The sequence below is a fragment of the Jaculus jaculus genome, chromosome 4 (genome assembly GCF_020740685.1).
Source record: "Jaculus jaculus isolate mJacJac1 chromosome 4, mJacJac1.mat.Y.cur, whole genome shotgun sequence".
Taxonomy (NCBI): Eukaryota; Metazoa; Chordata; class Mammalia; order Rodentia; family Dipodidae; genus Jaculus; species Jaculus jaculus.
Window position 1 is genome coordinate 155233401 of NC_059105.1, and position 15114 is coordinate 155248514.

The following is a 15114-nucleotide window of genomic DNA, read 5'->3' on the forward strand; positions in this document are numbered from 1 at the left end:
AAGCCACCTCTGCAGGGCCCCTGATGCAGATTCCTAAAGCACCTGTTTGTTCTATCTATAGCCACTGTCTGAACAGATAAAAGTTATTCTGGCAAAAAAATTCAGTGTATACAAATGCACTGTAACTTAAAATTGTGTAGTAAAGGCAGTTTGCTTAGGGCTGGTGGTGACTAGATGAATCTTTAGCAGCTTAATATTCATATATGGAGAAGAGAACACATACCTCATGCCACATACGGAACAGGGTGTTCAACGTTTTTATGGTTTCCGTGGTGGCTTGAGTTAGGTGTCCCCCATCTTTTCAATGACACCATGGAGTTTGCCCTCAAGACTGTAAGCCAAAATAAATGAACCCTTTCCTCCCCTCAAGCTGCTTCTGGTTGGCTGCTTTGTCACAGAAACGTGCAGGCAACTCCAATAGCTTCCCACTTTGACTTTACCCTAAAAGCAGCAACAGAGCAAGAGAAGACAGCTTTAGGACCATCAGAAAAGTCTGTAATATAAACTCTACAATCATAGTCTTAGTAACATAAGAGGAGTAATCTTGAACTGGAAATAGGAATTCCTAAAGATAACCAAAAGGGGTTAGTACAAAAGGTAATTATTAAAAAGACGTGATTCTTCATATGCAATTGTTACTCAACAAGATCTGAATATTTTAATTTAAAATCAATAAATCACAATTCTGCATTACTTTTAAGATTATTTTGTTTAAAAACGGCATTACAAAAATTAACCAAAGAATATTTCTATTACAGGTTAGTTTATCCAGGTAAGTAAAGAAAAACAGTGCAGCTCCCTTAACCTAGGAGTAAGGTTGTAAAGACAAAGTCCGTTGCCAGCAATGGACATGCAAGTAACCTTCAAAGAAGTAAATACAAATCCAAAACTGCTTCTTTCTTTCTTTCTTTCTTTTTTTTTTTTTTTTTATCAGTGGAAAAGCCTTTTGCTGAGTCACAGCACAGGGTGGGGAAGGGCATTGGCACATACTCCACAGATGGGCTCTGACATGGGATGGAAGTGCCTCCTGGAGCAGTCGTGAGATCAGGCTCATCATCTAGGTGGCCGTCCGTTTCGCGGGGTGTCTTCTTTATAATCCATCCAGACACTGCCACAGTGCCCAGATCTGGAGCTCAAGAGGCACTGCAGCTTCCACCAGGGATAAACCAGTTTGTTTCTGTAAACTAGTGATGCTTGTAGAAGGCCAAATACAGTCCAGAGAAAGATGAAGTCGGAAATTATATAAAAAACAGGGACCATTAAGTGCTCTAGATGTAAGTTTCATTGTTTTACTCATCAAAAGCAAAACGAAAACAAAACCAGCCATTTTTTTTTATACTTGTATCTTAACAGAGATATAACTGGAAATGAATCCCCCGACCCGAGTTTTCCCAATAAACAGCAAACTTATTTTTATTCATGATTTGTACTACTGCAGAACGGCAAGGATGTAGAAAGTTCGTTGAAGGGGATGGTGGAGACAAAATCCCCAGAACCAAGCAAAGGTCTTTCTCCTCATTTGTGAGGTCCAGGCATGCCAAGCGAGCAGTGCCTCCTCCTCCAGCCGAGCAGCACAGGGCGAGGAGAAGCAGTGAGGACGACAGGGAGGAGGGGGCGCTCTAGAATTGCTGTAGGTCTCAGACCTTGTATTAAATCTTGAAAATAAAAAGTATTTAATAAGCACATTTCCGTTTTCTTTCTCCAGTTCTTTACACGAATATTCTCTGCTCATGAAAGAAAGAACAGCTATAGGAACTCAGCATCTCAAATGACTCATGAATCCATCAACTAGTACTTCGTTACTTAAGCACTCACAAACATCCAAACATTGGTAATGCGTTGGGAACACTTCAATTATCACAAATCTTATATTGCATCTGTAATGACATTTCTCTTTCATCATTCTATTTTAGAAGTCACCAAGGTTCAAGTTTCTGGGGTTTTTTGCCCAGCTCCATGTATTTTTCTTTTTAAATGGAAAAATAAAATGCCTTTTTAAATTTTGAAAATTCAATGGTTATTCTATTTGTTCCAGAGAGTGGAAGGATACATGTGAAGTGAGAGGTTTATTAAAACCGACACCAAAGTTGCAACATATACAGAAGCTTCTTTCTAGTGAAGGGGGAAGGGAAGGAGGCGGCGGCGCCACTGTGGCAAAGCCCAGCTGCACCAAGAGCACGTCACTGCTTCCTAACGCCACATCTGAGGAGAAACAGGCAGAAAGGAAGACAGAACACTAGAATATAGTCAGTGGGATTCTTTTTCTGTATCAATGATTTAGTTATAAATATAGATTATTAGTCCTCTTTCTATACATGTAACAAATGTCAAACTCACTACCATTAAATTTCTAAAATGGACTCTTTCACATTGTTAAAAAAAAAAAAAAAAAAAAGGTAAAAACCACATATTTTTCTTCCCCCTTCTTCAGTTCAAATTCTGAACTGAAAAATTACATGTAACAATAACCGGTCCTAACTTCTATAAAAAGTTAAACCATGTCAAAGCTCCTTTGCCAATATAAAGACTACATTATTTCTACCATATCTGCAACTAACTCAAAAGGAGTAAGTCAAAGAAAGGGAAAGCTACAAAGAGAAAAGACCAGATGAAAACTCTGAAAAACTTGAATTTGACATTCAAGTATTAAAAATACCCCCAAAATCGACAATGAGTGGGATCTATTATAACAAAGTCATCAAAAGAAAACACAAATGTCACGCATGGTGAGCGGCTGTGGTAGGCTATCTGCTGGAAGATGTCACGCTAGTCCCACAATTCTGTTTGGACCCTAAGGCAGGGGTTCATCTGAAAGTCTGAACTCTTATTGCTTCTTTCTCTTAGCTGTCTTCAGGGACAAGTAGTTTGGATTTGTCCTCCAAGTGATGCAGATCATTTCTTTAAACCCCCCAGAGAGTAATAATTTTCATATATTAAAGATTTCTTTAAGAAAAATGGAAAAGAGTAAGAGCCATAGCAGTGGTGTTAGCGGTTACTCCTCATTGCGTCTTTAGCTGCCATGATCAGCGGTGTCAAGCTAGATAAGGGTTTGGCCAGTTTCAGGAAGGGGTGCTGCCAAGGAGGAAAAAAAAATGTATAAATATCATCAGTTTAGAAACAAGGTATCTTCTATTTACTAAGTCCCAAAGACGATTACAACTCTGGATCTTATTTATTTAATAAACAAAACCTACATTTTAATTCCTACCTAAACCCCTCAGAATCAGCTCATCACTCTTACTGATGGGGAAAAGCTGAAAGCAGATGTTTCAGTGCCTTTTTTTTTTTTTTTTTTAAAGACAAAAGCTCATTATGTAGGGCAGTCTGGGCTTGAACTTACAGCAATTCTCCTGCTTCATCAACCCAGTAAGTTTTTCTACCCACGTAAAGTCTATAGATTTAGGAGGCTAGGACGTGGCTCAGAAGGCTGTTTTCCTAGCACACATGAAGCGTTGGGTTTGATTCCTAGCACCACATAAAACTGAGTTGTGTCAGTGCATACCCATAATCCCAGCACTCAGAAGGTAGAGGGTAGCCTGAGCTACATGAGACCCTGCCTCAAAATAAGTAACATACATACATACATAATTCACACATACATACAATCTAGACCTGAGGTTCATAAATACACTTGTGGCAGCATTAAATGGGTCTGAGAATTATCATTCCAAGCCCTTATTACTATGAGTTTTTAAAAATATCTTATTTGCAGGCAAAAAGACAAAATGAGAGGGGGGACAGAGAAAATGGGTGCTACAGGACCTCCTTCCACTACAAATGAATTGCAGCTGTGCCACTTTGTGCTTCTCACGTTACGTGGGTCCTGGGGAACTAAACCCAATTAATCAGGATTTGCAAGCATCTTTAACCACTCAACTACCCTTGCAGCCCCCCAAGATGAAGAATTTTATTGTCAAGAAATAGAACTGTAAAATGCAGAAAATGCTTTGCTCTCCTCAGATAATTCCTAATGATTAAGGATATATTATCAGCACTACATGAAAACCTTTTACTCATCTCTGAAAAACTCAACTTTACCTGTAACAGTTCTTTGGCTGAACCCCTTTTCTCCACATCCATCTCCAAACACCGATTTAAGAAATCCCGAAATATTGGGGAAAGTTTCTCTGGATTTTGAAGTTCTGGGGTTCCATTAGTTGCTATTAGGTATAAGGCCTAAAAACACAACGTATTTTACATATTTAATGTAGCTCAACAAAATGATAGTGCATCAAGTTTATGAACTTTTTAGTTCTTTAGACAATCACCATAAATGTTAAAGAAAGGTTATCATTACTTATTTGGATTTTGTATTTCTCCCTTAACTAACTAATCAGCCAGCTGATCCATCAAGCAACCAACCATTACTTTAAGTAACAATGATGACAAGCAGCCCAGGAGCCTCCCCATCCCCCATACTTTCAGCTGCAGTGCTATCTATCTATCCAGGGGCAGCTCTTTCCTCCCCCACAACCCAGGGACCAGAGGTGCAGCCATGTTCTTTTGGTTCTTCATAGCTTTTTGAGACCTTCTCCATCCACCTTGCCTATTACTCTTATCTGTCTTTCCTTGGTTCAAATCTCCACCAAACACCAAGTCATTCCCCCTCACTCCTTCAATACTATGTAACTCCTTGAACTGTGACTTTTCATGTTACTTCTATAATAATTTGTGGCAAGCTCGATAGCTAAAGAGATGCGTGTTGCATTCCTTCAACTCTTCTCTCACTCTTGTGCTCTGGCCATCCACAGCCACACACATATGGTCACACCCTCCTCCTTATCAGCATTGGTAACTGCAGTAATTGCAATTCCCAAATTTTAGTTGGTTGCATTCTATCCTCTACCTTTTCCACTTATAGCACCCTAATGCCAGCAGCTCTATGACTGCACTGGGTCCTAAATTCCATTCATCTTACTAGTGTCCATTACTCCTTTTACATGTCACCTCCTAAGGGGGTGGAGGGAGTGTGAGGCATTGTGCTTGCTAGAGGAGCAGGTTATCACTGAGCTACATCCCAACCCCACATGACTTCCTTGACTCTCACTTCACAGCAGTTACTTGGATAAATGGAGTTAAAGCTCTATTTATTCCTTGCCTATATCTATGTAGCTAAGGATGATGGGAGAAAAATGCAAAACCATGCTGCCTGGCATAACTTAAAAATGACATCTGCTCAAGATGGGCAGAGTGGCACATGCCTGTAATTCCAGCACTTGGGAAGCAGAGGCAGGAGGATTTCTTCAAGGTTGAGACCAGCCTGCTCTACTTGGCAAGTTCCAGGCCAGGCAGTGTTTCAAAATTAGACCATCTGAAAAATAAAATAAAAAGGACACCCAGGGCCAAGTGTGGTGCTGTATACCTCTTTTTTTTTTTTTTTAAATAAATAAATGTTTGCTTGTAAGCAGAGAGAGACAGAAGACAGACATACAGAGAGAATGGGCATGCCACAGAACCACTGCAAACGGACTCCAGGTGCATGAGCTACTTTGTGACTCTGGCTTTATCTGGGTGCTGGGGAATCAAACTCAAGTTGTTAAGCTTTGCAGGCAAGCACCTTAACTGCTGAGTCATCTCTCCAGACCAGTGTACACCTTTAATCCCGGCACTAGGGAGGCTGAGGTAAGATTGCTGTAAATTTGAGGCTGTGCTGCAAAGTGAGTTTCAAGTCAGCTTGGACTAGAGTGAGACCTTGCCTCGGGGAGGAAAAAAGGAAAGAAAAGACATCTGCTGGCTTCATAGAGGCACATGGTACTTACAGCAATCTTAGGAGAATCTCCTATTTCATTTATGTCCCCACTCTCCTCCTGGCCTGGGAAATGTTACATTTGTCATGATTAGACTGAAATTTTTTTTTCTTCCTTTTGGAGCAGGAGAAATGATTCAGCAGTTAAGGCACTTGCCTGTAAAGCTAATGACACAAATTCAATTTATCCATGTAAAGCCAGATGCACAAAATGGCATATGCACCTGGAGTTGAACTGCAGCGGCTAGAGGCCCTGGTGTGCCCTTTCTCTCTGCCCGGTATGGTGGTGCACCTTTCATGCCAGCACTGGGAAGGCTGAAGTTAGAGGCTCGCTGTGAGTTCAAGGCCAGCCTGAGACTACATAGTGAATTCCAGGTCACTATGTAGTAAACTGTCACTCTGGATTACAGCAAGATCTACCTCAAAAAAACAACTAAATAAAAAAGAAAAGGGGGCACTGGAGAAATGGCTTAGCAGTTAAGGCGTTTGCCTGCGAAGCCAAAGGACCCAGGCTCAATTGCCCAGGATGCACGTTAGCCAGATGCACAAGGTGGCACTTGCGCCTGGAGTTCGTTTGCAGTGGCTAGAGGCCCTAACGTGCCCATTCTCTGTCTCTCTCTCTCTCTCTCTCTCTCTCTCTGCTCACAAATAAATAAATTTTAAAAATTTTAATAAATAAATCAATCTTCCTTTTTTTCTGTCCTTCAGGTTCACTGGTGATAACTTGATTGTTTTATTCAAGGCACCTAAATATGTAGGAAAAGGCACTTACCTAGGCGTACCTCAAGACTATATAGAAAGATGAGTACATTCTTACATGCAGAGTAAGAGACCACACAGCTTACTGCTAAAAATAGTAATAAATAAACCTGTAAACTGAGGCTGGGAAAATGGCTCAGCAGTTAAAAGTGCTTGCTTGTTTGCAAAGACTGCCAGCCCAGGTTTGATTCCCTGGCACCCACGTAAAGCCAGATGTACAAAGCGGAGCATGGGTCTGATTTGTCTGACTGGCAAGCGCATACTCTCTTCTCTTTCTCTGCGCACAAATACAAATTAAAAATTTTTTAAACCTACAAACTCTTTAAAACTAGCATTTCATTGATCTTACCCTCAAGGGATTTTCATTGAGGTATGGAGGCTCTCCTTCAACCATTTCGATGGCCATAATACCCAGAGACCATATGTCAACTTTGGGGCCATAGGCCTTCCGTGTAACGACTTCTGGTGCCATCCAGTAAGGTGTGCCAACCATGGTACTGCGTTTGCTCTGCTCAGGAGTGATCTGGGCACAGAAACCAAAGTCAGCTATAGAACAAAACAAAAGATTTAGAGTTAATGGTTTCCAGGAATGGCTTTGGTAAAGAATTCACTTCTGTAAGACATTTCAACTCTGAGGCATTGGGGAGGGTAGTTTGCAGTTACCAGATCCCCTCCTCTTATGAGGAGTCTGTGTTTCTCTTCATCTTCTTTCCCTTTTTAACAAACTCTTGTCCCCCGCACAAAAAAAGAGTAAAACCAGAGTGGGTTTAAAATATTTAAGATGTGATTTACTCTCTCTTTTCACTTTTACTTTCCACAAACTTATACAAATAAGGATAATATATACATATGTGTGCATATACATACATACATGTATATATCTGAATGACAGAGAATGGGTGCACCAGGACCTCCAGAGTCTGCAAATGAACTCCAGATGCATGTACCACCTTGTATATCTGTCTTATGTGGGTCCTGGGGAATCGACTATGGGTCCTTTGGCTTTGACCTCTAATCCAAGGGGGTTTTTATTTATTTATTTTTGTTGAAGTTAGAGAAAGTTTATTAGATTAAGAAAAGGAAAGAGAGGAGAGATTATAAAGGGCTCCTACCCATAAGAAGGTGGGAGGGGGGAAACCCTGGGAGGGGTTTGTTTCAGGTGTCCCTTAAAACTTAGGTGTTCTGAATGCTAGGTCCCCAGTTGATTGCAACTTGGGAATTAATGCCTCCTGGAGGCAGTGTATTGTTGGGGGCAGGGTTATAGGTATTATGGCCAGCTTCCTTCAGACAGTGTTTGGCACACTCTCTTGTTGCTGTTGTCCATTTGATATTGGCCAGGAGGTGATGTCCACCCTCTGCTCAGGCCATCGTTTCCCCCTGTCACCATGGAGCTTCCCCTCGAGTCTGTAAGCCAATAATTTTTTTCCCACAAGCTGCTCTTGGACTGGTGTTTTCTGCCAGCAATTCAAACCTGACTGCAACAAGACCCACAGGAACTTTTAAAATCTGGAATAATTAGTTCTTTCCTTAAAAAGTAAAATTGAAAGCCTGGCTCATTGTCACATGCCTTTAATCCCAGTTCAAGGCCAGCCTGGGGCTAGAAAGTGAGTTCCAGGACAGTCTGGGCTACAGGGAGACCCTGCCTGGGGAGTTAGGGTTGGGTAAAATTTGAAAGAAATCTGAAACCACCAAAGGTGAACACTAAAACTACATGCATTCAATCAGGTGGATTTCAGTACATGGAAACCACTTTTCACTCATCTAAACGCAAGCTACAATCACTAAGCACCCACTTAGCAGCAGGCACAGAAAAAGACTACAGCTCACTACAACTGTATTAGACAAGGACCAGCATCATCTAGCCCAGCTACCGCACTGTGCAACTGAGGAGCAAGATGCCTGCTGATGCTCAACTGGTAAGAACGTCACAATGAGCACTTACAATAACTTTCCTTCTGTTATTAAACCCATGCAACTATTAAGTAATGTTATTTATTTTTTATTATTTTTATTTATTAGAGAGAGATACAGAGTGATTGAGTATGGGGAATGCCAGGGCCACCTGCCAATGCAAACAAACTCCATGTGACATGTGTCACTTTGGGCATCTATCTGCCTTCACACTGGGGTACTAGGGAATCAAACCCAGGCCATTAGGCTTTGCAAGAAAGCACCTTTGCCAGGCATAGTGGCATACGCCTTAAAACCCCAGCACTAGGGAGGCAGAGGTAGGAATTATCACTGTGAGTTCAAGGCTACCCTGAGACTACATAGTGAATTCCAGGTCAGCCTGGGCTAGAGCAAGACCCAACTTAGGGGGAAGGGGGGGAGCAGCACCTTCAACTGCTGCACCATCTTCCCAGCCCTTATTTTTATTTATTTATTTATTTACTTACTTATTTATTGGTTTTTCAAGGTAGTAGCAATATTTCAAACTTCTAAATACTGGGATTGCAAATTTGAGATTCAAAGCCTGGTTTTAAAAAAAAATCAAGAAGTACTTCTCATATCACTACACTTATCTATCTCATCTTAAAAATGTTAAAACATGGGCTGGAAGGATGGCTTAGTTAGTGGTTAAGACATTTGCCTGCAAAGCCAAAGGATCAAGGTTCAATTCCCCAGGACCCACGTTATCCAGATGCACAAAGGGGCACACATGTCTGGAGTTCATTTGCAGTGGCTGGAGGCCCTGATGCGCCCATTCTCTCACTCTCTTTCTCTGTCAAATGAATGTTTAAAAAAAAACAAAAACACTACAATATGGGCTGGAGAGATGACTTAGTGGTTAGGGTGCATGCTTGGGAAACCTAAGAACTCTTGTTCAAATCTCCAGGTCCCATGTGGGCACATGTGTCTGGAGTTTGTAGTGGCTGAGGCCCTGGTGCACCCATTCTCTCCCTCTCTTTCAAATAAATAAACTCTTAAAATATTAAATTATCATCTTTATAATATGATAATTTTAGACCTTCTTTTCTTCCCTCCGTTTGTCCTTCTTTTTTTGTGTGTGTGGGGGGAGAAATTCTTGAGGTAGGGTCTCACTTTAGCCCAGGCTGACCTGGAACTCACTCTGTAGTCTCAGACTGGCCTCAAACTCACAGCGATCCTCCTACCTTGGCCTCCCAACTGCTAGGATAAAAAAGATGTGTGCCAACATGCCTGCCTAGTTTTTTTTGTTTTTTTTTTTTTTGAATAATGTTGCAGACTATCCTTGTATTTATTTGTGGCACATGCATTCAGCAATTCTATAAATGAGAATATTAAAAAGTAGCTAAAAATAATATTTATAGTAAAAATGAGTGTTTACCAATCATAAGCCAGGTAAATTCCAAGTGATTTATTTATAAGAATGAGATCTAAGATAAACATGGTGGCCCATGCCTGTAATCCTAGCACCTGGAAGGTAGAGCCAGGAGATCAACTCAGGCTATAAAAGAGACAGGGGGAAGGAGGGAAAGACAGAGAGGAAAGAGAGAGAACAAAAGACGTTTTCGGTTTCTTTGTTTTGTTTTTCCACTCAGGCTGACCTGGAACTCACTCTGTAGTCCCACTTTTGGTTTCTTGGTACAAGATACTCTTTCAATTTGGTGGAGTTAGAGAAATCAGCAGCAGTTCTGTTTGAGTCCTCCAGAAGGTGTACGTAGTTGGAAATAAGGGATAATTATGGCCACAGAGAATTATGTTGTGTTCAATGGCTTTATTGTGTCTAATAGAGAAGATTAAAAATGTGGAGGTTTTGGGCTGGAGAGATGGCTTAGCGGTTAAGCGCTTGCCTGTGAAGCCTAAGGACCCCGGTTTGAGGCTCGGTTCCCCAGGTCCCACGTTAGCCAGATACACAAGGGGGCGCACGCGTCTGGAGTTCGTTTGCAGAGGCTGGAAGCCCTGGCGCGCCCATTCTCTCTCTCTCCCTCTGTCTGTCTCTCTGTGTCTGTCGCTCTCAAATAAATTTAAAAAAAAAATGTGGAGGTTTTTCCCCCTCATATCATCCCTGAGGTCAGGGTCATACAGTTCTCCTCTGATTAGGCCATCTCTACAACATTCAAAGAAAGCTGACGGATACAGTAAGAAAAACGACTCTAAACATACGACAGAAACAAATTCGAGTTTGTCACTACATAACAGTAGCAATATTATGAACAGTCCCAAACACTGTTCCTTAGTATTTCACATTTTTTTGTTTATGTCATGCTTTAGATTTTAATCTTAAATACTCCCTGAGATAAGTACTATTATTTTTCTTACTGAACATATGAAGAGACAAAGAAATCAAATAACTTGCTGAAAGTACTCAGTAACTAGTAGCACCTCTATTTAAATCCGGGCTTTACAGTTAGTTCACAGCCTACCTTTAACAGGTTCCTTCCCATGTCACATAGTAAAACACTCACATGTTAATAGATGAGTTGTTACTTGAATGAAAAGTTAAGAAATGGGTTACTCACTAAGTTTAACTGAGCCTTCCATCCCCAAAAGCACATTGTCACTTTTGATGTCTCTGTGGATCACTTGATTAGCATGCAAGAACTCCAAAGCCTGTAAACACTGAACAGAAGAAAACACCTATCAATGAAACAGCCCAGAGAATTTCACATACAGTAGCTATGGCTTAAGGAATGCCTCTTATATTCAATTCACTGCATCCTTCTAAGAATTTACATTTGTAAAAAAAAAAAAAAAAAAAAATCCTGTCAATACACAAAGTTAAGGAAAAAAAATCTTTGGCTGCTCATGCAGACACCATGTCTGTAATCACTTCATGGGGAAGCTGATGCAGGATAATGCTGTTTCCAGGCCTACTTGGGCTATAGGGAGGTGTGTCTCAAAAAAGAAAAATGTTGGGGCTGGAGAGATAGCTTAGTGGTTAAGGCGTTTGCCTGCAAAGCCAAAGGACCCAGGTTCGATTCCCAGGACCCATGTTAGCCAGATGCACAAGGTGGCACGTGTCAGGAGTTCGTCTGCAGTAGCTGGAGGCCCTGGGACACCCATTCATTCTCTCTCTCAGTCTCTTTCCCTCTTTCTTTGTCATATACATAAATAAATAAAAATAAAATATTTTAAAAAGAAAAATGTTAAAAAATAAATCTCATCCAGAAACATACACACTCTCCTTTTCTGTAAATCGCTATGCAGATGTGTTCAAATGGGCACAATCATGCCACAACACATGTATGGAGGTCAGGAGACAATTTCCAGTGATGGTCCTCCCCTTCCACCTTAGTTTTGAAGCAGAGTTTCCTGCTATTTACCACTGTGTATTCCAGGACAGCTGGCCTGCATGTGCTAGGGATTCTCCTATCGCCACCTCCTCAGGTCTTGCCATAGAGCACTGGGTTAAATGTACATTACAGAGCTGGAGAGATGGCTTAGCAGTTAAGCGTTTGCCTGTGAAGCCTAAGGACCGTGGTTTCCAGGCTTGATTCCCCATGACCCACATTAGCCAGATGCACAAGGGGGCATTTGCAGTGGCTGGAGGCCCTGGCGTGCCCACTCTCTCTCTCCATGTGTGTCTCCTCTGTCTGTCGCTCTCAAATAAATTAAAAAAATTAAATAAAAGTACATTACAGCATCCAGCCTTACCTGGGTACTGGGGATCTGAACTCAGATCCTCACTGCATGTGGCTTGCACTTTAACCACTGACCAATCTCTACAGACCCAGACTCTCCCTTTTTAATAGGCTCACTTATAAAATAACAGGCTACTTCAGGTTTAAATACCTAAAGGTACAGTGCACTTAGTAAATACAAAAAATTATGTCAATAGTAAAGAATATATTTGTGGGGCTGGAGAGATGGCTTAGCGGTTAAGCGCTTGCCTGTGAAGCCTAAGGACCCCGGTTCGAGGCTCGGTTCCCCAGGTCCCACGTTAGCCAGATGCACAAGGGGGCGCATGCGTCTGGAGTTCGTTTGCAGAGGCTGGAAGCCCTGGCGTGCCCATTCTCTCTCTCTCCCTCTATCTGTCTTTCTCTCTGTGTCTGTCACTCTCAAATAAAAAAAAAAAAAAGTCATGAAACTTGACTTTAAAAAAAAAAAAAAAAAGAATATATTTGTGATTATTACCACTTGAATCTGAACTACTTAAGTCTAATCACTGGAAGCCACTAAAAACGAGGTTAAGATCTGGGTCGTCTGGTTCTGTGCTAGGGGTTCCATGTGCTGGAAGATGCTGCCTTCATTTATTTATTTAATTTTATTTATTTTTTGTAATCACCAGGGCCTCTAGCCCTGCAAATGAACTTGAGATGCATGTGCTGCCACCTTGTGCATCTGGCTCACGTGGGTCCTGGGAAACTGAACCTGGGTCCTTTGGCTTTGCAGGCAAGCACCTTAACCACTAAGCCATCCCTCTAGCCCTTCATTTACTTTTGTAGTACAAAGGTGATTACACTAAACTATATCCATAACCCGATATCAATGAGGAAGGAAGAGGCCAGAGGGTATCGCTCAGTACTAGAGTATTTGCATGGAGTCCAAGGACTCAATGCCCAGCACCACAAAAACAAAACATAAAACTGCACGTGAAAGAGTTAACTTTCCTTTGCTTTATCACAAAGCAATAAGCCAAAACGATGATTTTCTCCTTAAATATAAAAATGAGGTGAGATTTAAAAAGTATCTGTTTGGGGGTTGGAGAGATGGCTCAGCAGTTCCTTGCAAAGCCAGTAGACCTATTACCTCAGCCACCCATGTAAAGCCAGGCACAAAAGTGATGCAAGCATCTGGAGTTCCATTTACACCAGCAAGATATTCTACTGCACTTCACCTTTACACACATGCTAATCAATCAATCAATCAATAAATAAATAATATTAATAAAAACTGGTACGGAGGCAGAAGTAGGAGGATCACCATGAGTTCAAAGCCACCCTGAGAGCACATAGTGAATTCCAGTTCAGTCTGGGATAGAGTGAGACACTACCTCAACCCCCAAAGAAAAACAAAACAGTGGGCTGAAGAGATTGCCTAATGGTTAAGGCACTTGCCTGCAAAGCTTAAGGACCCAGGTTAAATTCCCCCAGAACCCACGTAAACCAGATGCACATGGTGGTATATACATCTGGAGTTCATTTGCAGTGGCTGGAGGCCCTGGTGTGCCCATTCTTTCTATCTGCCTCTTTCTCTCTCTCAAATAAAAATAAGTAAGTTCTTAGGCTGAGGCTGTAGCTCATTGGTAGTGTTTACTTAACATGCACACAGTCCTGAGTATAACCCAAAGCAAATCAAAACAACCAGGTGTCATGGTAAATACCTGTAATTCCAACATTCAGGAGGCAGAGTCAGGGCATGAGAAGTTCAGGGATATCCTCAACTACCTAGGCCAGCCTGGGATACATAAGACCCTGTCTCAAAACAATTTAGAGCAGGGGAGATGGCTCTGTGGGTAATACAACTACTATGCAGAAGGACCCATGTAAAGCCACACGTGCCAGTGCACATCTGTTATCCCAGACTCCTGCGACAAGATGGGAAACAGAAAAGGAGACTCCTTGGATGCTTGTGGGCCAGCTAGCCTGGCTCATGCAATAGTGTACAAAAACCCTACCTCAAGTGAGGGAAAGGTGAGGACTAAGAGCAGAAGTTGCACTCTGACCTCCACACACGTCTTGGTACATGCCTACACTCATATACACAAACACGAACTCACATACATACAGTTAAAAAAAAATAACAGGGCTGGGAAGATGACCAACTGACTAAGGCTCTTGATTACAAAGCCTGTTAGCCTGGGTTCAATTCCCCTTTATCCACAGAAAGCCAAATGCACAAAGTGGTACATGTGTCTGCAGTTCATTTGCAGTAGTAAGGATACTGGTGCATTAATATATTCTCTCTCAAATAAATAAATAAATAAATAAATATTTTTAAGCCAGGTGTGGTGGCACACACCTGTAACCCCAGCACTCAGGAGGCAAAAGTAGGAGGATTGCTGTGAGTTCAAGACCACCCTGAAACTACATAGTGAATTCCAGGTCATCCTTGGCTAGAGTGAGACTCTACCTTGAAAAACCAAAAAAAAGAGATGGCTTGTTTGCAAAGCCTGATGGCCTGGGTTCAATTCCCCAGTACCCACAGGAAAGCCAGATGCACAAAGTGGCACACATGTCTGTGGTCTATTTGCAGTGGCAAGGGACCCTGGAGCACTATCCTCTCTCTCACTCAACTAAATAAATAGAAATATTATATAAAAAATGAATTTTCTGGGCTACAGAGGTGGCTTAGCAGTTAAGTGCTTGCCTGTGAAGCCTAAGGACCCCGGTTCGAGGCTCAATTCCCCAGGACCCACATTATCCAGATGCACGGGGGGGGGGGCACACATCTGGAGTTCGTCTGCAGTGGCTGGCGGCCCTGGCGCACCCATTCATTCATATTCTCTCTCTGTCACTCTTAAATAAATAAAAATAAACAAAAAATTCAAAAACATGAATTTCCTTTTTTCACCCCTTGCTAACCACACATCACCCTCACATCCAAGAGGAAGAAAACCCACCTCTCTGCACACGGCAGCAATCTGAGCTTCATCCATGCACGTTTCTGTTACCACATCAGTAAGTGACCCGCCAGCGAGGTACTCCATTACAACGAACAACTCATCGCCCACCAGGTAACTGCAA

General features: G+C 41.8%; 1 protein-coding gene across 2 annotated transcripts in view; it reads right to left on the minus strand.

Moving 5' to 3' along the window:
• Positions 1-908: 908 nt before the first annotated feature.
• Pak2 (p21 (RAC1) activated kinase 2) overlaps positions 909-15114 on the minus strand; it is an 88564-nt gene continuing 74358 nt past the window's right edge. For both annotated transcript variants that reach the window (XM_045146953.1, XM_045146952.1), the window contains exons 11-15: positions 14991-15108; positions 10948-11047; positions 6855-7051; positions 4039-4176; positions 909-3072 (exon numbers count right to left, since the gene is read on the minus strand). In XM_045146953.1, the coding sequence (XP_045002888.1) occupies positions 2986-3072; positions 4039-4176; positions 6855-7051; positions 10948-11047; positions 14991-15108 (640 nt within the window). In that variant the 3' untranslated portion in view covers positions 909-2985. The remainder of the gene's footprint in view (positions 3073-4038; positions 4177-6854; positions 7052-10947; positions 11048-14990; positions 15109-15114) is intronic.